The following is a 27,666-nucleotide window of genomic DNA, read 5'->3' on the forward strand; positions in this document are numbered from 1 at the left end:
GTGAGTATAAGACCAGGGACAGGAAAAAAGGTGAAGATGCTGGAAGGTGAGTATAAGACCAGGGACAGGAAAAAAAGTGAAGACGCTGGAAGGTGAGTATAAGACCAGGGTCAGGAAAAAAGGTGAACACGCTGGAAGGTGAGTATAAGACCAGGGACAGGAAAAAAGGTGAAGACGCTGGAAGGTGAGTATAAGACCAGGGACAAGGACCTTACATTAACTATAAACACCACTCCAGAGCTGGAAAAAAAGAAGAGCTGGAGTGGTGCTTCTGCTACAGGACCAGAAAAACAAAAATGTAAATAATGATCTGTTACATAACGAATAGAAGTGTTGTCTAGTGGACCCCAATGACTATGATGGAGTCTATTAGTCTTAAGTTAAATGTTTGGATATTTTATTGGAAAAGGGCAGCATTTTGTGCTATTCATTTTTTTTGCCTGACTTTTTGGCGCATTCTGCAAGCAGGCACCATACAGAGCCTCTAACACAGGTATGACCCAGTGTATCAAGGGATTTTCAAACTGTAGGGAAATTAATATTTTTCCCTCAGTAGTAATGTGATCTATATAGAAAACAGTCATGGGGAACTAATACCAACTGTAAGCATTGGAGCCTAGATGTCAGTGACAGGCGGCAAAGTGCTCCAATTAACCATATTAACACAATAGAGGACATTCAGTGAAGCCAATTAGAGGAGCAGCAGAATCCCAGTCTGCTTCCTACTGGCTTAAACAAAGCGTGTACCCATAGGCAAACATTGACACAGTCCCTGTGTAAATACGACGTTTATTTTACCACCAATTTTTTTTTTTAGATTATTAAGAATAAGTAAATATGAGAAGATGCAGAGCGAGGCGTATGAAAACGGAGCCACGGATTAGTACAGGAGTGGGTAGTATTCCTGTATGTCCGCTGCTCGGGGCCGACCATTACATGCACGGTCTCCAATAAGGCTGTGGTCAACCAAAAACATTGACATCTGCAGATTATATTTTTTTCTGTGCCCCCTGTAACTTCGCCAAAATATGTAGGTAAAAGAAAATAAACAGAAAAAAGACCGGTTAAGGTCTAACGCACTGGAATGTAAGAGGCGACTTCTTTCACCAGTGGACAGCACAAACACTTCCCAACAACAGCAGTGATGTGTCTGACAGCCGGCGAGATAAGATGGCCTTTTCCCCTTCTCTCTGAGCATGTGATGGAGACGTGACTGTAGACTGCATCCCACGGTGCCATTATTGGCCGCAGACCCAGGAATCACTGACTGCTGCAAAGTTTGAAACTCCTCAAGTGTGATGTTAACAAGCAATCGAGAGCAATAAAGAAATCATTATCTATGGACGACACGTCAGAAAATGGGACTGCAGGAAACATAAAACAACAGCACTTTTCTTATAACTGTGTGTTGTGCCGATCTACCACCATCTCTCCATGAAATCTCTAAATATTTGGCCAATGTCCTTTTCCCAATAATGTATGACCCTATACACTCACTAATCACTGGTCGGACAATGTGGCACCCCCTGGTAACATTAAGTCCCAAAATCATTCATATATTTCCAGGAGGAATAACAGAGGAACGGCAGGCACAAGGCAGAGTTATGAGATTACCCAAAAATAGTATCTTCACACATTACTTAATGTTTAGAATTATCCTACAATAAATAACACAAAACAATATAGACAGGAACATTATATAAATGAGGGATGAGGACACCTCAATTGGTCTAAAATTCCTTTATTACGCCACAAGAGAATGGCAATTTTCTGATGCCTGACTCCTAGCTGTACTCTAGAGTCAGTGTTCAAGGATTTAAAGAAAGTTAAGCTGGTATATTTTTTTATCGGGATGAGTTGTATTTGTCAGTGGCACCATTTTAGCTACATACAAGCCTAACTAAGGGATTGTCCGACCTTCAGCTACAAGTCTACAGTCACTTTATGTGATTTGCATAAATGCAGTCACGTGCCAACTAGACGTGAGCAACCTCACTCAATACAAAGTCTAGTCGAAGTATGAAAATCACAAACTTGTCGTCACATGACTGGCTGCGCCTGGCGCCAGAGAATAATCGCAGCACGCGCTATGTGACATGGAGTGATTGCTGTCTTGTAACCTAATGTCGGACAACCTGTTTAGCTCTTTATGGGAAGAAATAGAAAAAAAAAAAAAAAGACAAATTCTGCTGTTATTTTTACACATTTTAAATTTTACGCTTTTGATTTGCAGCACAAAGTTCTAACTTTACTCTGTGGATCCGCACAATTAGGGTGAGACAATATTTATAAATAAAGATATTTGGAGTGCTGACTTAAAAAAATTAAACATGATTTTATTGATACAAGTAACATACAATCTTATACACAAAAATTAATGAGGAAGGAAAAGATAGGATCCACAGTAGAAGCCCTGGGAATAATGGGTTGGGGTAAGAGGCATAAGTATGTTACTTATCATTGTATCAATAAAATCATGTTTAATTTTTGAAGTCAGCACTCCAATTATCTTTATTTATATATTTTAGGAGTTTCTTCTATAATTTTTATCCTCAGTTTTTGATTAAGACTGCACTATTGATTATGTTCATTATATTAATCACGACTCGTCTTATAATCAATTACCCTGTGAATTATTTAATAGGTAGACCATATTTATGCAGTTTTGTTTTATGACTTTTATACAATTCACTAATTGAAGAATAATCGTTTGTTTTTGTGTCACCATATTCTGAGAGTCACGTTTTACAATTTTCAGAGCGAAGTTTATTGTGTGAAGATGATGTTTTCATTGGTCCCATTGTCAGGCACATGATTTTCTGATCACTTTTTATTACACTTTATATAAAGTGGAATGGAGAAAAATAAAAAATAATAATTCTTGATTTTTTTTTCTTTTTAAACACGATTTACCAATCAGTATAAATCAGTATAACTAGAATGCATTTTTATTCTACAGGTCAGTACGGTAAAACAACATCTTGGTTCCCATTTTCTTAGACCCCTATCTTTTTTTGCAAAATAATCTAATTTTTATTCACATCATTTTGGGCTCATATGTGTTTTTGATACTTTTTTTTTTCCAATGTATGTGAGATGAGCTGAACAAAATAGCGATGCTGGATATCACCATGTTTTGTTGTTGTTTTTTTGCAGCGTTTACCATGTTGCAGAGACGGTGATATCAGATGATGTGTTTTGGGGGGTCTGTTTGTTTTTTATTGAATTTAAACAACATTTTGACAAATTAGATTTTTTAATAGGTTTTACTTTTTTAACACTTTTTTTTTTACAATAGGGAACTTAAAACACACAATCCTTTGATTGCAGTAATGATGAACTGCAATACTTAGCAGTACAGTGTAGAATCTAGATTCCCAATGTAGTGCAGCTACATTCATACATCAGTTGTACACATCTGTTTGCTGTACATTTTTTTTTCGGACAGCACATGGACCCATACAGTTTCATACATCAGTTTTAAAAACGAGTCTGTGAGGTTCAGAGCGTGTCCTCTTCTCATATGTTTTGTAAATCAGACTCGGCCATGAAAGTCTATGGGGATCCGTATAAAACAAACTGTATTTCAGCGTTCCATCCCTGTTTCATCTGGCTTTAACTGATTCATTGCTAACAGTCAGTAGATTTTTAAAAGTTCAGACAGTCCACCTGCTTCAGTTTTAAAAACAGATGAGAAAAAAAAACAAAAACACAGATGTAACATGGATGCAAAACAGAGGAAATATGGATGACACTTGAAAGAAAAATGGACCATTTCAGATTGATATGGAAATAGAAACGGATGTGTGAATGTAGCCTTATACTGACAGGCTACCTAATAAACCATGTGTCCACCACAATCTATTAGGCTTTAATCTGTGCCAGAACAGGAAGCCATTTTTAGGGCTCCAGTTGCCTTGCCAGGCATCGGCTGCCCACGACTGCGCTGCAGGAATCTCATGAAGTGACAGAGGAAGCAATCTCCCTCTATCAAACTCCTTATATGCAATGGTGGCTATTGACTTAGACGCTTAAGTAGTTGATTGTGCGGCTGCAAACACAGTCAGCACTCATTCCTCTTTGCTGTAACTCTGCTAGATGTGTGAAACAGTGGGAGCCACGGGATCACAATTCCAAGTTGAAGTTTCAGTCTTTTCACGTCCTACTGGAAAGTGGCTCATCTGGTAGGACATGAAGAGATCCTAGTGCTGTCGGGTTAGATGGCCATCCGATAATTTCTTTAGTGACCATCAACTGAACATGAATTCAATGTAGTAATTCATAAAGATAAGCACATCAATTCACGGGACCCTAGTCCATCCAGCGGTCATGGTAGTAGGACCCAGGCGCTGGATGGGATTCCCCGGCGCCTCTACTGATTCAATGGAATGGTGTACCGTCGCTGCTGTGGTGTGATGCAAAAAATGTGCTCCTGGCCTATTAATCAAAAGAGGGGGCAGGGATGCCGGCAAATATAAAGAGATTTACTGAGTTCTAGTTCATGGACTATTGAGGTGGCCGCTTGACCAATTAATTTGCTAATTTCTAATAATTCATAAAGTCTACAATAACCTAACACATGTCCGCTAATAAATGAGAAAAACAAAGAAATATCTCAAAGCATACAAAGTTATGAGAAATGCACCGGTGACACAGTATAACCCCTGTAATATATTCAATCCCGAACGTAGCTGCCTGGGCAAAGTGAGTTCTTCACGTCCTTAGAGGTTTATCCACCCATATCTTATGTACATGCAGGGCAAGTCACAGTCGGCAAGTGGTACAGCGAGGTATAAACTATAATTTCTTTTCGGAGGCAATCCCCTAAAAGGTGTCTGTCACTTTGGCCTTGATTCATTAAGAATGGCGCATCATTCACCAGTCTTAATGAAGGAGCGCAGGAACAAGATGGGCCAAATTCATTTACAGGTGCACACTTCATGAATTTGGGGCATCTTACCATTGGCGTGGGTCTCATCAGAAATGTTCATGTCTGGGAATGGAGTAACATTTTTGACGTAAGCCACTTTTGATGAATTTGACAGGTGGTAGTATGAACTGCCTGTACTGGAATTTAGAGAGCATGGAAAGCTAGCACTCGTCCACTGTAATTCAAGGTGCCAGTGAACGGGGCCAGAAGTCCCATAAGGCCGGAGCCACACTCAGCGTATGAAAATATGGTCCGTTTTTACGGCCGTAATATGCAGAAATGTTCCCAAAATAGTGATCCGTATGTCATCCGTAGGCAGGGTGTGGCAGCGTATTTTCCGCATGGCATCCTCCGTATGTAATCCGTATGGCATCCGTACTGCGATATTTTCTCGCAGGCTTGCAAAACCGACATCTAATGGATTTATGTGCTCAAATGTTCGTTAAAACATATATACAGTCTACATTATATATATATATATATATATATATATATATACATATATATATATATATATATATATATATATATATATGTAATTGAGACATATATATATATATATATATATATATATATATACACTGTATTTATATTTCATACGGCGCTAGATATCAGAAAAGCCGGTAATTCAATTGCCGGCTTTTCCTATCTCCTTCACAAACCTGACAAAATATGAGACATGGTTTACATACAGTAAACCATCTCATATCCCTTCTTTTATTACATACTAGATGGTGGCCCGATTCTAACGCATCGGGTATTCTAGAATATGTATAGCCATGTAGTATATTGCCAAGTTACATTGTATATTGCCCAGTGACGTAGTATACAGCAAAGAGCCACGTACCCAATATACTACGTAATATTGCACAGCCACGTAGTATATTGCACAGCCACGTAGTATATAGCCCAGCCACATAGTATATTGCCCAGCCACGTAGTAGATTGCCCAGCCACGTAGTACATTGCCCAGCCACGTAGTAGATTGCCCAGTTACATTGTATATTGCCCAGTGACGTAGTATACAGCACAGAGCCACGTAGTATATTGCACAGCCCATATAGTATATTGCCCAGCTATGTATTATATTTATTGCCCAGCGTATGACACAGGTTACAAAAATAAAAAAATAAACATATACTCACCTTCCGCCGGCGCGTTGTAGCTCTGTCGACTGACAGGTCCTTGTAGCGCAGGACCTGGCATGACGTCGCAGTCACATGACCGTGTAGCGGTCACATGACCGTGACGTCACGGCAGGTCCTGTCCGCGCAGGCGCACAGGCCTTGTGATGACATCGCGGTCACATGACCGTGACGTCATGGCAGGTCCTTCTGCCAGACGATCCGTGGCACCGGAGTGTGGCGGTTGCATCGCGAGGAGCGGGAAAGGCGGCGTAGGTGAGTATATAATCATTTTTTATTTTTATTTTTAACATTAGATGTTTTTACTATTGGCGCTGCATAGGCAGCGTCAATAGTAAAAAAGTTGGTCACACAGGGTTAATAGCAGCGGTAACGGAGTGCGTTACCCGCGGCATAACGCGGTCCATTACCACCGGCATTAACCCTGTGTGAGCGGTGACCGGAGGGGTGTATGCGGGCGCCGGGCAGTGAGTGCAGGGAGAAAGGAGCGGCGATTTTCTGCCGGACTGTTCGCGTCGCTGATTGGTTGCGGCAGCCATGACAGGCAGCTGCCGAGACCAATCAGCAAACGAATAACCGCGACAGAAAGGACAGACAGACAGACAGAAAGACGGAAGTACCCTTAGACAATTATATAGTAGATTCCTCATTAGTAATGTTCCAAGTGTCTGTGTGTAAAATTTGGTGTGTCTAGCTATTAAATTAAAGGGTTAAATCATGGGAAAAATTGGCTCCCGTGCAATTTTCTCCGCCAGAGTGGTAAAGCCAGTGACTGAGGGCAGATATTAATAGCCTAGAGAGGGTCCATGGTTATTGGCCTCCCCCCCGGCTAAAAACATCTGCCCCCAGCCACCCCAGAAAAGGCACATCTGGAAGATGCGCCTATTCTGGCACTTGGCCACTCTCTTCCCACTCCCGTGTAGCGGTGGGATATGGGGTAATAAAGGGTTAATGTTACCTTGCTATTGTAAGGTGACATTAAGCCAGGTTAATAATGGAGAGGCGTCAATTATGACACCTATCCATTATTAATCCAATAGTACGAAATGGTTAATAAAACACACACACACATGATTACAAATTACTTTACTGAAATAAAGACACAGGGTGTTTTAATATTTTATTAGACTCTTAATCCACCTGAAGACCCTCGTTCTGTAAAAAAGGAAAAATAAAAAAACAACAATATCCCATACCTTCCGTCGTTCAGGTCACGTCCCACGATGTAAATCCATCTGAAGGGGTTAAATCATTTTACACCCAGGAGCTCTGCTAATGCAGTCGCTCCTGTCTGTAAAACTTTGGTGAATGAATTGAATGCAGGGGAATGTCCTGTAGTTACCTTGAGTCGCGGTGATGCGCCCACTGCTGGATGTCCTCATATGAACTCGAGCCTGGGAATTTTTCCATTCATTCCCCGGGGTTTTACAGCCACGAACACAACTGCATTAGCGATTTTCTATGGCCGTACAAGACCATATAATACGGATCAGTAAAATACGGCAGATAGGAGCTGGGCCATAGAGAATCATTGTACCGTATGCAATCCGTATTTTCTGCACCTCTCATACGTCCGTAAAACTCGCTAGTGTGACGCCGGCCTCAATCATAGAATAAAGTAATCACTGCACTCGTATCATGAAAGTTGCTTATACCAAAACTTTATTCAGATAGGAATTGTGGTGAAGCGATGGGAAAAAAAACGTTCCAGCCAACCTGTGGCCTTGATCACAATATCGCTGTAATAAACGGGGAAAAAACAAACAAAAATTCAAAACCAGACAAATATACATATACATATATACATTTTTACATTTTCGAATGCATGTCAAGAATAGTAGCCAGAATAAGACATAAGCCAAAATAAAGATACGTTTTGTCTAGTAAATGGAGTTCGTAACGTGCAAGGACCTAAAATCAGAGAAAATGGTTTACAGAGGCAGAACATATAGCATCGAGATCAATAAGAAAAATGAACGTGCCCAAGTGAAAATTGATGTTGGGGTAAGTATATTGTGAAGCTGGGGGAATTTGATAGGGGACACGATTGTATATACCTCCAAGGGATGATACAGAGTAAGATACAGTGAAAAAAATACATAGATGGCATATATATAGATGGTACCTAGGAATCAGGAAATGGAGAAACATGCAAAGATACCAAAAGTAGCTATACCCAATATCAGTCCCTCCTTTCCCAGAGTGAAGAGGCCAATGGTTGCCCAATAGTGCTAAAATGACAGTACTAGAAAGTGCCCAGGATATGGGTGTACATGGTTAGGCAGCGGTATACTGGGAAAAACATTAGGAGATATCCTAGACACTGCGAGTGAACCACATGCTAAAAGGTTAACGTAATAACCCAACTAGCATAATCTTAGTGCTCAACTTGCCAGTGTACTGTAAATGCAGCCCCAGCTCGGAGTGGAATCATAGGGTTGAAGGGTATGGCTGTAAAGAGAGTAGCAGTCAGGGTATAAAACGCCAAGCAAAAGGTATCACTGATTGCCAATATACGGGTGCCATGTGACAATATAACACCTGTTTTGCATATGGAGTCAGGAATAAAGATCAGACTGTATTGTCCCTGTGTGGTTTTATGTGTCCCAGAGAGAACAGGAGAGGATAGCGCTGTGAAAAAAAGAATGACATAAGGCTGTAAACTAGCGCAGGGAAATGGGTAACTTATCTGAAAGTATGCTGGTGTCCACATTGCCTTGACACACATAGTGTCGGCTCATCCCACTTGGCCACCAACGTTTGCTCCATGTGCAGGAAACGAAAGGAGACGGATGTGGACACCAGCATACTTTCAGATAAGTTACCCATTTCCCTGCGCTAGTTTACAGCCTTATGTCATTCTCTTGTTCACAGCGCTATCCTCTCCTGTTCTCTCTGGGACACATAAAACCACACAGGGACAATACAGTCTGATCTTTATTCCTGACTCCATATGCAAAACAGGTGTTATATTGTCACATGGCACCCGTATATTGGCAATCAGTGATACCTTTTGCTTGGCGTTTTATACCCTGACTGCTCTCTTTACAGCCATACCCTTCAACCCTATGATTCCACTCCGAGCTGGGGCTGCATTTACAGTACACTGGCAAGTTGAGCACTAAGATTATGCTAGTTGGGTTATTACGTTAACCTTTTAGCACGTGGTTCACTCGCAGTGTCTAGGATATCTCCTAATGTTTTTCCCAGTATACCGCTGCCTAACCATGTACACACATATCCTGGGCACTTTCTAGTACTGTCATTTTAGCACTATTGGGCAACCATTGGCCTCTTCACTCTGGGAAAGGAGGGACTGATATTGGGTATAGCTACTTTTGGTATCTTTGCATGTTTCTCCATTTCCTGATTCCTAGGTACCATCTATATATATGCCATCTATGTATTTTTTTCACTGTATCTTACTCTGTATCATCCCTTGGAGGTATATACAATCGTGTCCCCTATCAAATTCCCCCAGCTTCACAATATACTTACCCCAACATCAATTTTCACTTGGGCATGTTCATTTGTCTTATTGATCTCGATGCTATATGTTCTGCCTCTGTAAACCATTTTCTCTGATTTTAGGTCCTTGCACGTTACGAACTCCATTTACTAGACAAAACGTATCTTTATTTTGGCTTATGTCTTATTCTGGCTACTATTCTTGACATGCATTCGAAAATGTAAAAATGTATATATGTATATGTATATTTGTCTGGTTTTGAATTTTTGTTTGTTTTTCCCCGTTTATTACAGCGATATTGTGATCAAGGCCACGGGTTGGCCGAAACGTTTCTTTGCCCATCGCTTCACCACAATTCCTATCTGAATAAATTTTTGGTATAAGCAACTTTCATGATACGAGTGCAGTGATTACTTTATTCTATGTACTGGAATTTAGATTGTGAGCCCCATCGGGGACAGCGATGATAATGTGTGCAAACTGTAAAGCGCTGCGGAATATGTTAGCGCTATATAAAAATAAAGATTATTATTATTATTATTACTGCCCAGGCCGCTCCCCAGCTCTGCCCATTTTGGCAGAATTGCCCGAAACTGGTGTGAAAGTTGTGAAATGTTGGACATCTTGGGGTTGTGTCAAAATTGTGTGACTTTTTAAAGTATTTTATGCTAGTTTTCTGGCGTAAACACTTTGAAGACTTAATCTGTTGTTTAACAGATATGTTGGGAAATTTATTTTTAGGCCCTTACCAACACAGGTTCTCCTCCATCCTCACAGAGGGTACAGCTCTCCTGTAGTCAGTATGGCTGCTGATGGAGGAGCATGTGACCAGACCTGCCCATCAGTCTCCTCCAATAGTAAAACATTACATGGAAAAGCTGTCTTTCAATTGGAGGAGGGTCTGGTCACATGTTCCTCCACCAGCAGCCATGATATGGAAGGCTGTGCAGTCAGTGAGGGAGGAGGAGAACCTTTAGGGTATGTGCACACGTAGATGGAACCCCGGCGGATTTTTCTGCACCTGTTTTGAGAAATCCGCACTGCGTTTTACCTGCGGATTTACCGCGGATTTTATGCGGATTCCTATTATGGAGCAGGTGTAAACCGCTGCGGAATCTGCACAAAGAATTGACATGCTGCGGAATAAACAACGCTACGTTTCCTTGCGTTTTTTTTCCGCAGCATGTGCACTGCGGATTTTGTTTTCCATAGGTTTACATGGTCCTGTAAACTCAGGAAAAACTGCTGCGAATCTGCAGCAAAATCCGCGTGTGCACATACCCTAAATACTCATATATTAGTAAGTGCCATAAAATCATGTCTGCAACACATTTGCTAAAGGATTTACTTTACACAATATGATAAGTCAACACAAGCCAAGTTGTGCTGGGATTTGTAGTCCCAATGGCATTCGTAGAATTAGTGTTCCAACACTGCACCGCTATCACAATTCACAAGGAAGGAAAACCTGCATCAAAATATTTCTGTTTTTCTGTAATCAGGTTTACATAATAAGACAAAAACTTCCCTCGCTGAATAAGCGTTCAGCTCCATTGAGTGAGTAGAGGAAGGGCATGTCACAACATTTTACCTGGCAGACGTATTTGTTCTTCCATTTGCTGAGCACACACTCACTGCTCTGCATCAGCTCCTGGAGGACAAGAGAAGACAGTGAGCAGGAGAGTGGGCTGTGTACACTGTGACCGCTGGTTAAAGCGCCTCGCCGTTCCGAGCAGCCACATAAACAAAGATGCAACTGTTTTCGAGCAGTTCTCCAGACAAAAGCGCAGTTATCATCACCCCGATGCCTGATCCTTTATGAAAATTAAAGCTGCTGAAAGGTGATTGAAAGGAGGATTGTTTGTTGCCATTCTTGTAACTTTCTCAAAAACCTACCTCAAGTTCCACCAGATTGTCCCGCAGCTTTTCTGGCCGCTTGTTCTTCAATACCCAAGGGATGCCCCGAGCTTAGGAAAAAAAAATAATAATAATAATTACAGCCTGCTGCACTGCATGCATTACTTGGCATTACCCAGTAATTCCATTTTTAAAACTTGAAATCTATCAAAAATGTTTAGGCTGTGTTCACATGTGGCATTTTAGCACGTTTCTTTTTTGTTGCATTTTTTTTTTCTGCAGAAAAGAGACAGTACTGACAAAAGCTATACAATTTCAGCTTTTTTTCTTGACTGAATTTGAGCACTGGAGCGTTTTTTTAATCTGCAGCGTGTTAATTCTTTCAGCGTTTTTTTTTTTCTATGACATCCACATATTCTAATTAAAGGGAATTTATTGGAAGAATTTCTCCCCGCAGACTATTTATATGCGCATGTAGCTCTTTCATATACAAGTCCAGCAAAACCTTTAGGCTATGTGCACACTTTCAGGATTTTTCGCGTTTTTTCGGCCGTTTTCCATGGGAAAAAACGCTAATAAACGCTTACATTAAGCATCCCATCATTTTAATGCATTATGCAATTTTTGTGCACATGCTGCGTTTTTTTCCGCAAAAAAAAACAAAAACGCATTGTGGTAAAAAACGCAGCATGTTGATTAATTTTGAGGATTTTATGTGTTTTTGCCACTATATTATTGTATTGGGAAGCTCCAGAAAAAAACGTGAAAAATCTGCAAAAAAAAAAAAAAAAAACACGTGAAAAAGACGCGAGCGGATTTCCTGCAGAAAAAGTCCAGTTTTGTTCAGGAAAATTCTGCTGACATTCCTGAACGTGTGCACATAGCCTTACATGGCCAGTCTGTTCGTCCATTACTGAAAAAATCAGAGTTTTAGTTGATATGTAAATAGCTATGGTAGATCTGAAGCCTCTGTCACTCCAGCTCTATTCCCTAACCAGTGTCAGAACCTCCTGCTTGACTGACTGCTTCTATGGTATGACATTAGGCAAATGAGGAGTCAGTCGAGCTGGAGGCGGCACGGAGAAGGAAATAGAGCTGGAGTGACAGAGGCTTCAGATCTACCATATCAATTTGCATATTAATTCAAACACTGATTTCTCAAGTAATGAAGGACCAGACTGGCCAAGTAAAGGTATTTTTGGGCTTGCCTTTCGAAGTGCTACATGTGCGTATAAATAGTTTAGGTGGAGAAATTCTGCGGACATTTTCTCTTTAAGCCGTGTCTGTTTTTATATTCGCGTACATTGCCGGCAAAAAAATCTTGCCATCTGTGCATCAATAAAAAAACTTTTCACATAAAATCCATGTCATGATTATACTTCTTAAAAGTGCACACAATGCCCATAGCAACCAATCAGAGCTCAGCTTTCACTTCTAAATACTAATTGTAACGAAATATTCACAATAAAAAACTTGATTGTTTAAAGATGTTAAGATTTGCTGGTTTAGTTGAACTTGTAAAGATTTATTTTGCCGGCGTTGTACAACGCATCTTCCTTTCTCATGCATCATCTGTATTGTCTCCATTTTTCATCTGGGTTACATCCGTTTTACTCTCATCCAATTTAAAAAATTTTGGTCCAATTTACATAACTTTCTCGTATGTGATGAAAAAAAGTTTCTCCCCTTCTATCTAGCAGGACGTGAAAATTGGACTGCACTCAGATGTCATCCAAGCGTGGTTCTATGTTCTCACGGACCCGTAGACTTGCATTGCAGATTTTGAGCTGATAATTGGATCAATATAAGACATGTCTCTGTGATTTTGTGTGGAGCACTGGGTCTCCGAAAAATCGCAGACATGTGAACAGCCCCAATCACCATTATAGGTATGAGTGCTATCCGTGAAGAACCCGGGTAGCTCTTCTACGTGAAAAACTGACATGTAAATGAAGCCAACAAGACAAATAGCGACAAACAGCTACAAGAATAATAGAAAAGATTTACAATCATTTTAACACTTGAACAACAACTGCCCTTTGTCTTGTGACACCGGAGGCACAGGTAATAAAAGAATATTAAAAGTGGTTCTCTGGGAATAATAAACTCCTAAAGTCATAGAGGAAACTGGTCATTAGATTCATGCTGCCCAAACCACAGGCATGATTTGCAGCTGCTAGACAGCCTGAATACATGTGGGGATTCCCTAACCGGCAACCCCCACATGTATTCAGGCTGTCTAGCAGCTGCAAATCATGCAGCTGCGGGAACACAAACATAATCTACGCGCACGCCCAAGATACTCAGAGAACACCCGAGCATGCTCGGAAATCCCGAGTAACGAGCACACTCACTCATCTAGTAGGCTTTAATATGAAATGCTGCGCTGTCTCAGAGAGAACATAGCCTAAAGAGCTGCCCAGGGTCTACATGTCTCCGCTGACTAGTCTGGTGGTGTCTCCAGTCCGCTGCTCCCCGCCCTTCTCCAGTTGATTGACAGGTCTCTCCCCATGTGCATACAATAGGACAGGTTCCTGTAAGTATAGCAGACCGTGGCCTTTTTACTGTACTATGGTGATTGGCACTCTGGACAAAGTGTGTGATTTACTAATTAAACATATTTAGTAATTTATTTATAATGATATTTTCTTTCCTTCTCGTTTTCTATTCCTGGAGAGCCCCTGTAAATGAAACTATCACATTTATTGGTCCTAAATGCCAAACGCTGGCCGGTAACCTGCAATAAATTGTATCTGGATTATCTCAGCAAATACTCCGTGTAATCTAACGGATTCTGTTTGATTGGGGCCATCAGAATCTGGTTCAGACTATCATTTCTCAAACTTATGTTAGCCTGGATATTGTTGGAAACGTTGGTAAGAAGTCAGGAAAAATCTGCAGTAATAAAGCTGTACAGTCAAATGGTCTGCATCAACGGAGTCCATTGTGCCTTATCTTTCCGACATAAGACCTATGATCTTCCAAGACCCAATTATTTACAGATACCTGGAATTACTGTACCTTGGTGTACGAGCTAAGTGGATAAGCGGAGATTTCTAAGAGGGGGATAAGCTGTGATGATGAAGTCCTGAACCACCATGGCGGTCAGTCCTAACAGTTGTGGGACTTGTACATAAATGTTGTGATGGAGGGTGAATGCTGGTCCATGCTGGAAAACCTACACTGTCATCCACCACTAATACGGAGGGCTCTGGGTTCAAGTCCGACAGTGTGAAGTCTTAGGCTTCTCCGGTAGTTTGGCTTGCTCCCACGCCGTGACTATCTCTGTATAGCACTACGGCATATGTCAGCGACATACAGCAAACTAATACGTAAATATGCTCTTCTGGGCACACACCTAACATTAACAAGGACTGCATATATAATCAATACTACTGTAGAGACAAGAAATTAAATCCCTCCAACTTTAACCCTAAACAGAGGACTAGTAAATGCATAAAGGGTGTGAGGACAGAGGATGCGAAGGTCCTGGTTTTGAAGAAAAATTGTATGGGCCAAACTAGGATAATTAGATAAGTATGTTGAGGCAGTAGGCCAGTCTGAAGAAATGCGTTTTAGGGCACGCTTACACCTGTGGGTATTGGGGATTAATCGAAGAGTCCTGGGTAGTGCATTCCAAACAATTGGTGCAGCTCGTGAGAAGTCTTGGAGACGGGAGTGGGAGGTTTTGGATTATTGAGGATGTTAATCTTAGGTCATTAGCAGAATGGAGGGCACGGGAATGGAGGGCACAGAATGGTGGACTGGACGAGGGTGGTGCTGGAGTGTGGAGCACTTTGTGGGCAAGAGTGAGGAGTTTATCTAAGATCTTGTAGTAATGTAAGTCCAGGAAGAAACAGATAAAACAGATCCAGTATCTGAAGCCTCTAAAATGAGTATTTTATTGAAGATATGTAAAAAGTCTCATAATAAAACACCATAATATGTGTTCATATCCTCTATCTATCTAAAATGAAAGCAGCACTCCAAGACTTGAGAAGGGTTCGCAACAGAACCAAAACGTTGCTGAGCCCCAATGGGCTATTAAATCACTGTTTTCCTAAACTCTTGATGGAGTGCTGCTTTCATTTTTTTTTTTAAACTCCCAGGAGGTTTGGTAATTGCCTGAAACATTTTGCACCCTTACAGGCATTATAATGTCAGCTAGTGCTGCTTCTTTATAATATATATTTATTTTAGTTATATTTCTAACATAAATAAATATCCATTTTAGAGGATCCGGATGCTTGGATTGTTTTATCTATATCTACAGTAAAGCATCATATGATTCTGGAATGTTAGCACCCTAATGTGACTTTTAGTTCCTGCCTTTCTGACCGAGGATACAGCTACTCGATGGGCAGTTTCGAAGCCACAACGTTGGGGTGAAAACAGCCTTGGTGATTTCAGTGGATGGCATCACGTCCAGGTATAATTCTCGCTGATCTATCCCTACAAAAATTATCTAAGAAATGTCTACATCAAAAGCGCCATGGAATAAATGGCGCTATAATAATAATAATTGTCGCAGCCACAACATGTTTGGACACAGCAATAATTGGTTGCAAGCGAGTCCCGGTAAAATCACAAGCTGACCTTTAAAGGGAATGTTTCAGCTCATTCTATCCTACCCCAAACCAGTTACTTGTATGTAGCTTATAAGAACACAAGTGAACATATACCTTTAATTAACAAAATATACCTTTAAATTAACAAAATGATTTCTCTGTTGCAGAGAAATCCACTTTAGACATAATATGCAAATGAGGCTGGAAGTGCTGTGGGCAGGGCAGAGCACTTCCAATGCCTCGGCTTCATTCTCAGTCCTCTATTAGGTGACTGTCAGTAAAGTTAGCACTATGGCAGCATGTCAATCACCTAGTGGAAGACGAATGTAGGCTGAGAATGGAGCCGAGGCTCTGCCCCTCCCAGAGCACTTCCATTGGCATTTCACGGATATACTAGTGTTCTTACAACTTATACACACACACGTAACTGTACTTGGGGGTGGAATGACCAGACATTCCCTTTAAACACTGATATGAGGGACCTTTAAGACTGTAGATAAATGTGAACAAGCCAGGTTTTATTACAGTTGCATATAAGAGAAAAGTTTTCAGTTTGCAGAAGAAATACATTTCATAATTGCTGTACACAATATTAAATAGATCTTAGACCTGATGATACTGATATACTTACTTTAAAAATCCATGTAAAAATAGCTGTATAACCCCTTGCGAAAGTTTCCCTGCCTAATATTTAAAAGGTTCCTTTTAAGTGGAAGATCATACACTTTGTCATATGGATTTTCAAGGGAAGTACACCCTTCTCATCAGGTCTAAGATCTATTTACTAAAGTCTGCAGTTTTTATTTTACAATCTGGTGACAAATAAAGGTTTAAGTTTAAGGCCACGTGCACACGTTGCGGAAAGTGGTGTGGATTTTTCCGGATTTTGGTAAATCCGCAGGTAATCTGCACTGCGGATTTCCTGCGGAATTACCGTGGATTTACCGCAATTTTTTTGTGGATTTTGTGCAAATTCCACCTGCGGATTCCTAATATAGAGCAGGGGTAAACCGCTGCAGAATCCGCACAAAGAATTCACATGCTGCGGAATAAACAACGCTACGTTCCTTGCATTTTTTTCTGCAGCATGGGCACTGCGGATTTTGTTTTCCATAGGTTTACATGGTCCTGTAAACTCATGGAAAACTGCTGGGAATCCGCAGAGGCCAATCCGCTGCAGATCCGCAGCAAAATCCGCAGCGTGTGCACATACCCTAAATGATCTTCCATGAAAATGCTATTCACCCTCTGCTGTGATGCCTTTCACTGACGGTCTGCAGAGGTGACATCATGTCTACAGCCCGTAACCACTGCAGGCAATCACTGGTGATTGACAGCAGAGGTCACATGTGCTGTAGTCATGAAGTCATTAATCATTGGTTGCAGAAGTCAAGTCAACAAACACCAGGCGCAGCGGCATGGAGCAGAGGAGGGCGAGTATCACTGATTATATTATATTTATCTAGACCAAGCAAAAGGGGATACAATCTTGTTAATAGAAAACCCCTTCAGGTGAAAGCTTTTCTTGACTATGTATCTGGAATGATGAGTGTGCATTCTGGGGAAAGAAGGGTTTGAAGAAAACGAATAAACTTAATATGCAGCTAAGAGTTATATCTAAGTCACGCATTACCTAAAATCATCATAACAGGGTTCTGCTCCATAAATATACTACTTTAAGTACAGTTTAAGGCTTCTTTCACACTTCAGTCGTTTGGCGTCAGTCACTTCCGACAAAGTGACGGATCGACGGATCCGTCACAATTGTTGAAAAAACGGATGTAACGGATCCGTTTTTTTGACGGATCCGTTACTCGGGGGTTGTATATACTTTTTGGAGCATGCGCAATTGAAAAAAATTGAAAAAACGGATTGGGGCGACGGATCCGTCGAAATAACGGTTGCGACGGATCCGTCGCCCATAGGTGGCCATTCTATGGAATGACGGACGCGACGGATCCGTCACGATCCGTCATTTCAACAGAGACAAAAAACGTTGCAATGACCGTCAATGTCTAGATGACGTCCGCCAAATTTTGACGGATCCGTCGCATGACGGATGGAACGGACGACCATCCGTCACAATCCGTCGCTAATGCAAGTCTATGGGGGAAAAAACGGATCCGTCGAAAAAAAAAACGGATCCGTTTTTTGAGGAAAATGGCGGATTTAGACTGACGCCAAACAACTGAAGTGTGAAAGAGGCCTAAGGAAAAATCAGAACTTTCATTGCCAGGAACATTTTCCCGCTTGACAAATGCAAATAAAACATGAAATATAATTCCTGATATATATAACGCAAGACTATACCCATGTGGACGCCTGGCACAGTGAGAAATGACACACAAGAACTTGAAATTTGTGAGAAATTCTTAAACAATCCTGTTTATGTTTAAAAGTTTGAGCAACGCAGAGAATGAGAACAAAGAAGTGTGCAGGGAGAGCAAAATTCACCCATATCACCTGACTCGTGTTCTGTTCTCCAGTGGAATTACTACCTCATCGGAGAGCAGCATATTGTAGAGGCAGAGACCCTGATTCCAATGATGCATCATTTAACTTACTCGGTGCAGACATTGGGATACAATCAGAGTTCTTCGATATAGCAGAGCTGAGAAAGCTGTCCCCACCCACACCAGGCTCTGTATCTGCAAAGTCTATAGACAGTGAGCTGCTTATCACAGGACGGGGTGGAGTCGGACTACCAAGCACATACTATGTAGTAAAGGCAATAATAATCACCAGGTTATAAAACCTTCATTGTGAGTAAACAACACACAACCTGACATGGGACACATCGCTGAAATCCGTGTTTTAACCCTTACGTCATGCTGTCCTCAGATTACAGAGCAAACACCTGTGACAGATCCCCTATAAATGAAGCCGCAGGTCACCCACATGCCTTATCTCTTCATTCTAAACATGTGGCACTGAAGATAGGCAGATAGAGAAGTGCTCTACAGGCCGTGGCAAGGAGTAGGTCCTCATGGTGGTGGTCTCTTTCTCTTCGCAGTGGTGGGACCAACACTGATCTAACAATACCCAACTATTTAGAAAACAAGTAAAAAGTCATAGAAATTGGATTACTAAGTTCTGGAAAAAAACAAAACTGGCATTGCTGTATGGAAGCCGGATTACAAAAAGTGACCAAGGTGGAATGTATAAAGCTCATGGTGTCTCACTGGTTATACTACAACCTGCAGAGTCATGGATTTATTCCATCGATTACATATTTTATTCTTATTTGTTGGAGGACTACAGATCCCACACACACTACTTAAACATATGTGGGGTAAATGGCTTCATTCAGTATTCAGTGCGTATGGCGGTGATCAGGGAACAAAAGATTGTAAGCTCAATGGGGTAGGCAGCTGATGTGAGCAAATTCACTGCATGCACAACTTTATCCCCACTGTAATGGAAGTGGAGTTTACAGCAGGTTTCCAGACCATTAAATGATCACCAATTAGCTACATGCAAGAAAGTCGCCGGTCATTTACTGGGTACATTCACATCTGCGCATAAAATCAGTGAGTGCAATGTGGGAAAAATAAATAAATGGCATTTTACTTGCACCAATGTTATTAAAATTAAGCAGTGATCATCTGCGAGTTTTTCCCTCACCTGGAATTGAGGAGAGGAAAAAAAATTGCAGCATGGTGGTATGGCTGCATAAAATGGCCGAGACTCACCGGTGCAAGTCAATGGGTGCAAGAAAAGGAAGAAAAAAAAATTAAAAAAAAAAAAAAATTGCACGGCACACCCATCTCATGGGAAACCCAACATTTCATCAGCCGAGTACAGTACATTCTCAGTGCGAACATCTAGGATAGAAATATGTCAGTGAGATATATAGCAATGCTTTGTGTGTGTATCGTTTACTGTACATGTACAGCTAAAAAATATAAAACTAAATGAAAATGGGTGGGATCAGGGCCCAGTGGTGTGGGGGGGACCTGGGCTACCGCTCAGATTGACCACCGCCATCAGGGCATTACTGCCCTGACTGGCGTATGGGCCCGGTGGGCAGAGGGGTCCGTATCGGGCCCCGTCTCATCTGCTCACCGGGCCCCTACCGGCACTGCGGCAGTTTAACGCTATTGACGTGCGGGCTTGCGCCCGCACGTCAATAGTTAACAGCCACCAGCCAATTGGAGGCTGGCAGCTGACGTCAGCCGCAGCGTGCACTTCGCCGGCGTCTGATGTCATTGTCAGTCGCCGGCGAGTGCGCGCTGCTGGAGGGAGCTTCGCCGAAGGAGCGCGGACAGGTGAGGAGAACTCGTTTTTTTTTTATTGCGAACGGCAATCCGGGGGGCCTGGGCCAGAATGCTGGACACTGGGGGCAATATGCTGGACACACTGGGGGCAGGATGCTGGACACACTGGGGGCAATATGCTGGACACACTGGGGGCAATATGCTGGACACACTGGGGGCAGAGATGCTGGACATACTGGGGGCAGAGATGCTGGACATACTGGGGGCAGAGATGCTGGACATACTGGGGGCAGAGATGCTGGACACTGGGGGCAGAGATGCTGGACACTGGGGGCAGAGATGCTGGACACTGGGGGCAGAGATGCTGGACACTGGGGGCAGAGATGCTGGACACTGGGGGCAGAGATGCTGGACACTGGGGGCAGAGATGCTGGACACTGGGGGCAGAGATGCTGGACATACTGGGGGCAGAGATGCTGGACATACTGGGGGCAGAGATGCTGGACATTGGGGGCAGAGATGCTGGACATTGGGGGCAGAGATGCTGGACATTGGGGCAGAGATGCTGGACATTGGGGACAGAGATGCTGGACACTGGGGGCAGAGATGCTGGACACTGGGGGCAGAGATGCTGGACACTGGGGGCAGAGATGCTGGACACTGGGGGCAGAGATGCTGGACACTGGGGGCAGAGATGCTGGACACTGGGGCCAGAGATGCTGGACACTGGGGGCAGAGATGCTGAACACATTGGGGGCAGGGATGCTGGACACATTGGGGGCAGAGATGCTGGAAACTGGGGGCAGAGATGCTGGACACTGGGGGCAGAGATGCTGGACACTGGGGGCAGAGATGCTGGACACTGGGGGCAGAGATGCTGGACACTGGGGGCAGAGATGCTGGACACTGGGGGCAGGATGCTGGACACACTGGGGGCAATATGCTGGACACACTGGGGGCAATATGCTGGACACACTGGGGGCAGAGATGCTGGACATACTGGGGGCAGAGATGCTGGACACTGGGGGCAGAGATGCTGGACACTGGGGGCAGAGATGCTGGACACTGGGGGCAGAGATGCTGGACACTGGGGGCAGAGATGCTGGACACTGGGGGCAGAGATGCTGGACACTGGGGGCAGAGATGCTGGACACTGGGGGCAGAGATGCTGGACACTGGGGGCAGAGATGCTGGACACTGGGGGCAGAGATGCTGGACACTGGGGGCAGAGATGCTGGACACTGGGGGCAGAGATGCTGGACACTGGGGGCAGAGATGCTGGACACTGGGGGCAGAGATGCTGGACACTGGGGGCAGAGATGCTGGACACTGGGGGCAGAGATGCTGGACACTGGGGGCAGAGATGCTGGACACTGGGGGTAGAGATGCTGGACACTGGGGGCAGAGATGCTGGACACTGGGGGCAGAGATGCTGGACACTGGGGGCAGAGATGCTGGACACTGGGGGCAGAGATGCTGGACACTGGGGGCAGAGATGCTGGACACTGGGGGCAGAGATGCTGGGCACATTGGGGGCAGGGATGCTGGACACATTGGGGGCAGAGATGCTGGACACACTGGGAGCAGGACTGGACATAGATAGGGCAGGATTGGAGACACGGGGCAGAATGTAGATACGGGGCATGATTGGATACATGGGGCAGAATGAAAGACATGATGCAGGATTGGAGACAGATCGTGCAGGATCATGGGGCAGGATGGATACGATGGAGACTGATGGGGCAGGATGGGGAGATCATATGGGGCTGGATGGATACTCATGAGGGCAGGATGGGAGAACATATGGCTGGAGCCAGGAATGAGATACACTGGGCCAGGATGGGGGATATTATTATTACCATAGGGGCTAATTAAGGGATATTTTTACTGCAGTGATGTATTTATTTTATTTTTTGAGGACACTGTTTTAAATGGGGGGGCGGTCCTGTTACTGTGTAGAGTGACACTATGTTGCTTCTTTTTCTTCATGTGGTGTAATGTAGAAGTTGGGAAAAACTAAGTAATGTGTTCTGCAAGCGGAGCTCGAGATAACTGTGTTATTTGCTGCAGAGACGAGTCCTGGCTGGATGAAGTGATGGCGGTCTGTGCTGGATGAAAGATGAAGGACTTCACCTAGAGACGTCACTGGTGAGTCAGTGTTACCTATACACTGACACTATACACTATATACAGAGCTCCTGTGTATAATGTCACCAGTGATCACTGTATTACCTCTACACAGACACTGCATACTAAGTGTAGATCTCCTGTGAATACTGGCACTTATGGTGATAGTATTGTGTTGTTTTTTTGTTTTTGTTTTTTTTTTCTTAATAACTGAAGGGTAAATTGACTAGATCAATGGATGTTTGACAGGTTATAGTTTCACACAGCAACTATTTTTCTGGAATAATCTGGTTCAGGTATATGATGACCCCGTCGCATGACCAGGGGGCCCACAGTGTCTGAACAGCCTGGGGCCCTGGCTACCCTTACCAGCTGAGGGAAAGTAGACAGCTGGGGGCTGGTATTATTCTGAGAAGAGGCCAATATCCATGAAGCTTCCCAGCCTATTAACAGCTCACAGCTGACTGCTTAGCCTTTACTGGGTATTAAAAAGGGGGACCACCAAAAGAAAAAAAAAAGACATGGGGTCCTGCCCTATTTCTAAGCAGACAGCTGTGGGTCGATATTAATAGGCTGGGAAGGGGTCATAGATATTGGCCCCCTCTCAGACTAATAACACGAGCGCACAGCCCCAGAAATGGCAGATCCATTAGATGCGCCAATTCTGGCATCTAGCCCCGGCTCTTCCCACTTGCTATAGTGCGTTGGCAAGCAGAGTAATTGTTTTGGGGTTGAAGTCAGCGGTGTAACGTTCGCTGACATCAAGCCCAGTGGTTAGTCCAGAGAAAAGTCCTTTATTTGTACAAAACACTCCCGGACCCTCTTTTACCCATTTAATTTAAAAAAAATCTAATAATCCAAAGGGGTCCGCCGTAAATCCATCCCACAACGATCCCCGACCCTGCTACATCCAGATGCAGTGCTGACCGGTGACATCAGTAATGTGACCGCTCAGCACGGCTGCCAGCACACACTGACAGTTGCGGGGGCGTCTTATAGATGCCTCTCCATTACTAACCTCTGGGCTTGATGTCAGCTGACATTACAAAGCTGACTTCAACCCCAAAATCATTACCCCAATTGCCAATGCACCAGGGCAATCGGATAGAGCCCATGGCTAAGCGCCAGAAATGGAGAATCTAATGGATGTGCCATTTCTGGGGCGGCTGAGGGTTGGTGTTATTAGGACATTTTTTTCTTTTATTTCTTTATTAGCTAAATACATGTACAGTAAGCTACACACGCACTGTACTAACTATATTTCTCACTGACAGATCTCTTGCTATCATCTTTCTGTATGAGATTGTTTTATTAGTTCGAAAACTAGATCCAAGTGACAGCATTTCTGTATGTAAATGCTCATGATAAAAACGCATTGCATAAGGATTGAACAGGCATGTCATACAGATTCTAGGTGAGGAAAAAAACACGTGACACTCTCCAACTTTTATGGCTAAGAATCTCGGCTTCTTTATACACGCAGATGGGAGCGAACCAATAATATGGTAATTCTGTGTGCAGAGAATACATCTTATCGGCAGCACATTACCGGTTTACACAGAGTCATGTGCTGCAGATAATAATGATTATCAAGATGGCTTACAAATCAATGCACCATGCGTTATTCTAATTCATGAGAAATGGGACAGATAACCTCCAATAGTAGAAAGAAAATGTATTTTACATATAAAACAAACTAAGGGAAAACGTATAAAGACGACGTGTCGCCAAGTCAAAAGCGATCAGTTTGTGCTCTTACTATATCTGCTCGACTCCCCTGAATATTCTGATTATCTATATCTCTGTATCTATATGGCTAATTAAAAAAAAAAAAAACAACAAAAGAATACTCAGGGGATCATAGGGAATAAAATAAGAACAAAAACGGCCCAATTTGACCGGGTGGCAGGTCCTCTGTATAACCAGATGTGAACATTATAATATCCTAGTAATGATAATACAGGAGATTTAATGATTGACATTTAATGATGAGCAAGGTGTCATCTAGAAATCCATCATCAAATAAAAAGCATCTCTCATAATACTGACCCACCCGGGATATTCCAGTTTATAAAGCGACCTCTCCGCTTGATGGGTAACAACTGTTACACTGGTCGCTATTGATTACTTGTCATTAATTTTTTATAATTTTTTTTTTTTGTTACTTTCATGTCACTATGTAAGAAAAAACTAAAATCATGCAATTTTTACACTGGTCAGTAGACCTAATCGTAGACTCTGTCACTGTAATCCTGTCTACAGTGGTAATGAGTCTGCTGAAAAGTCATCTTTTCAGAAAAGGGAGTATGAGTCTAATACAAGATCTAGTGGACATTGAATATTTCTGAATGTTTTTCTTTTAAATGTAGATAGTGATATGGAAAAATGCAAAAAAAAAAATAATAATAAAAAGTTCAAAAGAAAATACATTTAACATAAAAACCTGTTAGTAGTTCTTTTTCTGATGAGAAGTCCTTATATTACATGTAAGGCGCCATGGAATAAATGGTGCTATAATAATAAATAATAATAAATAATAATAATATTATTCTTTAATATTGTTTAACAGGAGAAATTCCAAAATATAAGATGGGTGAATAACACTGCAAAAAAAAATGTAAAAAAAAAAAAAAATGTTAAAAAAAAGCCATATACACCTTACAGAGCTATCATGGATTTTTCTCAACAGGTGAACGTATGTAGATACAAAACCCTACATGTGCCACAGAAATAAGACAGGAAAATTAACAGGCTTTTTTTTTTCAGCTGTGCCTCGTGCAATTTGTTTTCCACGCTTGCCTTGATACTCCTTACTGAAGCAGAACAGTGTGATAAAAATCCTGCTCGAGATTGTCCAGGTCTTACTGCCATACCTAAGGAGTTTGGAATCTCCATTAAAGGAGAGATTAGAGCAGGAGTGCAGCACTCAGCGGTACAACAAGAGACAAAAACATCTCTTGCAAGAGAATGAATGAGTACGGTGGGAGCCGTGCATCACAAGGGTAGGGCCGGCCGCTCACCGACACTACAAAGCACAATGTGTCACCTGATCCATCTTATTAGGGGCCCCGCTACTCGCCGGCCGGCAGGCTTTGTTGTTTCTCTAGTTTGTATCACTCTTCTTTTCCTTCCTGGTAAATGTAGTTCTGTACAAATGATCTGTTAGCAATTGTTGTAATTAATCTCTTTATCACTAGTAGTTTCACTTGTACTAGATTTAAATACCATGCTTATGTGTACAAAAAAAAAAAAAAAACTACCAGGAAAAAAACAGTTAGCCTATGTTCACACGTTGCGTTTTTGCTTCGTTTCTAAATGCAAATTAAAATCAGCTTATTTCACCACCAGCAAGAGCTGTAAGATGTCACAAATCTTATGCACGTTTGGGGGTTTTTCCAAACTGAATTGGAAAACTGCTGCTTTTTTTTTTTTTTTTTTTTTTAATCTGCAGCATGTCACTTCTTGCAGCGTTTTTTTTTTTACTTTCTAATTGCTTTTCTTATGGCTGGAAAAACGCTGCAAAAAACAGGGTTTTGGCGAATGAAACCAACTTTTATTAAACATGGACTGTGAACAAAGCACACATGTAATCTGCACCCAAAAAACGTGTCAAAAATGCTAAAAAAAATGTTTTGGTTTTTTTTTTAACGCAGCATTTTTCCTGCCAAGAGAACAGGTTTTGGCTGCAGAATAAAAAAAAAGCGCCAAAAAGGATGCATTTGAGCATAGCCTTAAGTACTTTCACCGTTGAGCAATGTTCTAATTTATATCAATCTCCCCTTAGTAGACTTGTTGCAGATTTTCATAGCAGATTTCACATTTAATACAATGGTAGTAAAAAAACATTGCAGGTTTATGGGTCTGTCGGTGATTCTATACTCTGCCCTATAAGAAGGGGGTTCACCCTTAATGCAAAAAGTGCTGCAGATCTGTCAGTAAAAAGCATGTAAAACACAGCAGCAGGATTCTGCCCGACCCAAACTTACTCTTATAAAGAAGTGAAATGTCCGGAAAACTGAAATATCACATCAACTAGAAGTAATTATCAGTATTAACAATATAATAATTAGTACTGTATGAAGATCGGGACAAATCACAAATACTTTTATCTGAAATCTTCCTTATAAATGCGGACAATATTTCCAAAATATTATTTTTCATTAATTTATTGCAAACTTTTTCACAATTATTTCTTTACAAATATCACTTAAGGGAGGAAAACACAAAAACTCTCCCTGTGACAGCTCAGGAGCTGTCGTGCCAGTGTAGTCATTTAGAAATGCCACGCTTGCCAGGCTGGAATATATGTAACTTTCACCCATCAGCTGTGAATGGGGGCAACAGAGTTTAAAATCAAGTAGTAAAATCAGGAGGGAATGTATAATAGAAACCCGTCACCACTTCTGTATTTATCACCCACTCCTGGTTTTCGCTTACAAATACTGATGTAAAATACTGACCAAATACTGATCGTGGCCTTATTGCATACGGTGTCCATGTACCGGGTACTGTAAGTGTCCGCAGTAACCGCCTGCATTATATCAATCTGATCTATTATACATGGTTCTTTGGTGACCGCTGTGATTTATCTAGTGATCTCTTTATTATGGTTGGTGACATGTTTTTATTTTCTATTGCTTTTCTTTAAATATATTTTCAGGATTGTTTTAAACATAAAATACACCCTATTAATATGCAATAAGTGGTGTTTTTATTTTACTTTTTTTTCACTTCGATTTAAAAAATTAAAAAAAAAAACAAAAGCATGGTGGATGTATACAGATGATTGGAAAGCTGGTATTTCACTAAAATGGGGAGCTAATAATCAAGCAGGTGACTGCAGTCCTATGTAATGACAATATGGACCTTGCTGTATCTATAAGACACGCACGCAGCTGTTTTGAGCTAGTAATGGAGATGACTGCCAAAAAAGTATCTGCATATCCCCCCAAACCGAGCGCATTCTTTACAATGCCTATTGCAATCTCCGAGTATGGGGAACAAGGCGGAGAGACAATAGGGAAGGAGAGAGGAGCTGCCACCACAGCCAGGAATGTCAGATAGAAGTTTCTGGGCGCCGTGTGCGGAATACATAAGTGGCGCAATGATTCCTAGTCGTCCTTACATTCAGAAAGCTGCTGTCGCTCCTCCAGGTATCCGTACTCCGGGTGAGGAGCTGAAAGAAAACGAGAGAATACGGTCACCAGCACCACCGGGAACACAAGACGTCTTATCATACTAATCAAGCTTGGCGATTTAGTAAGTGACCCCTAGATACATTGCCAAGTCTTTACTGCAAGCTTCCAGTGTGATCACATCCGAGCAGGACCTGCGACCAGAGCCGGTCTGTCAC

General features: G+C 42.2%; 1 protein-coding gene across 3 annotated transcripts in view; it reads right to left on the reverse strand.

Annotated features, from left to right (window-relative positions):
* WDPCP (WD repeat containing planar cell polarity effector) overlaps positions 1-27,666 on the reverse strand; it is a 357,770-nt gene that overhangs the window by 282,826 nt on the left and 47,278 nt on the right. For 2 of the 3 annotated variants that reach the window (XM_077282497.1, XM_077282498.1), the window contains exons 4-6: positions 27,439-27,489; positions 11,441-11,511; positions 11,136-11,195 (exon numbers count right to left, since the gene is read on the reverse strand). In XM_077282497.1, coding sequence (XP_077138612.1) covers positions 11,136-11,195; positions 11,441-11,511; positions 27,439-27,489 — 182 coding nt within the window. Of the gene's footprint in view, positions 1-11,135; positions 11,196-11,440; positions 11,512-13,755; positions 13,936-27,438; positions 27,490-27,666 lie in introns of all 3 variants that reach the window. The other variant, XM_077282499.1, reaches the window with a different exon arrangement.

This window comes from Ranitomeya variabilis, chromosome 2 (assembly GCF_051348905.1).
Source record: "Ranitomeya variabilis isolate aRanVar5 chromosome 2, aRanVar5.hap1, whole genome shotgun sequence".
Classification (NCBI taxonomy): domain Eukaryota; kingdom Metazoa; phylum Chordata; class Amphibia; order Anura; family Dendrobatidae; genus Ranitomeya; species Ranitomeya variabilis.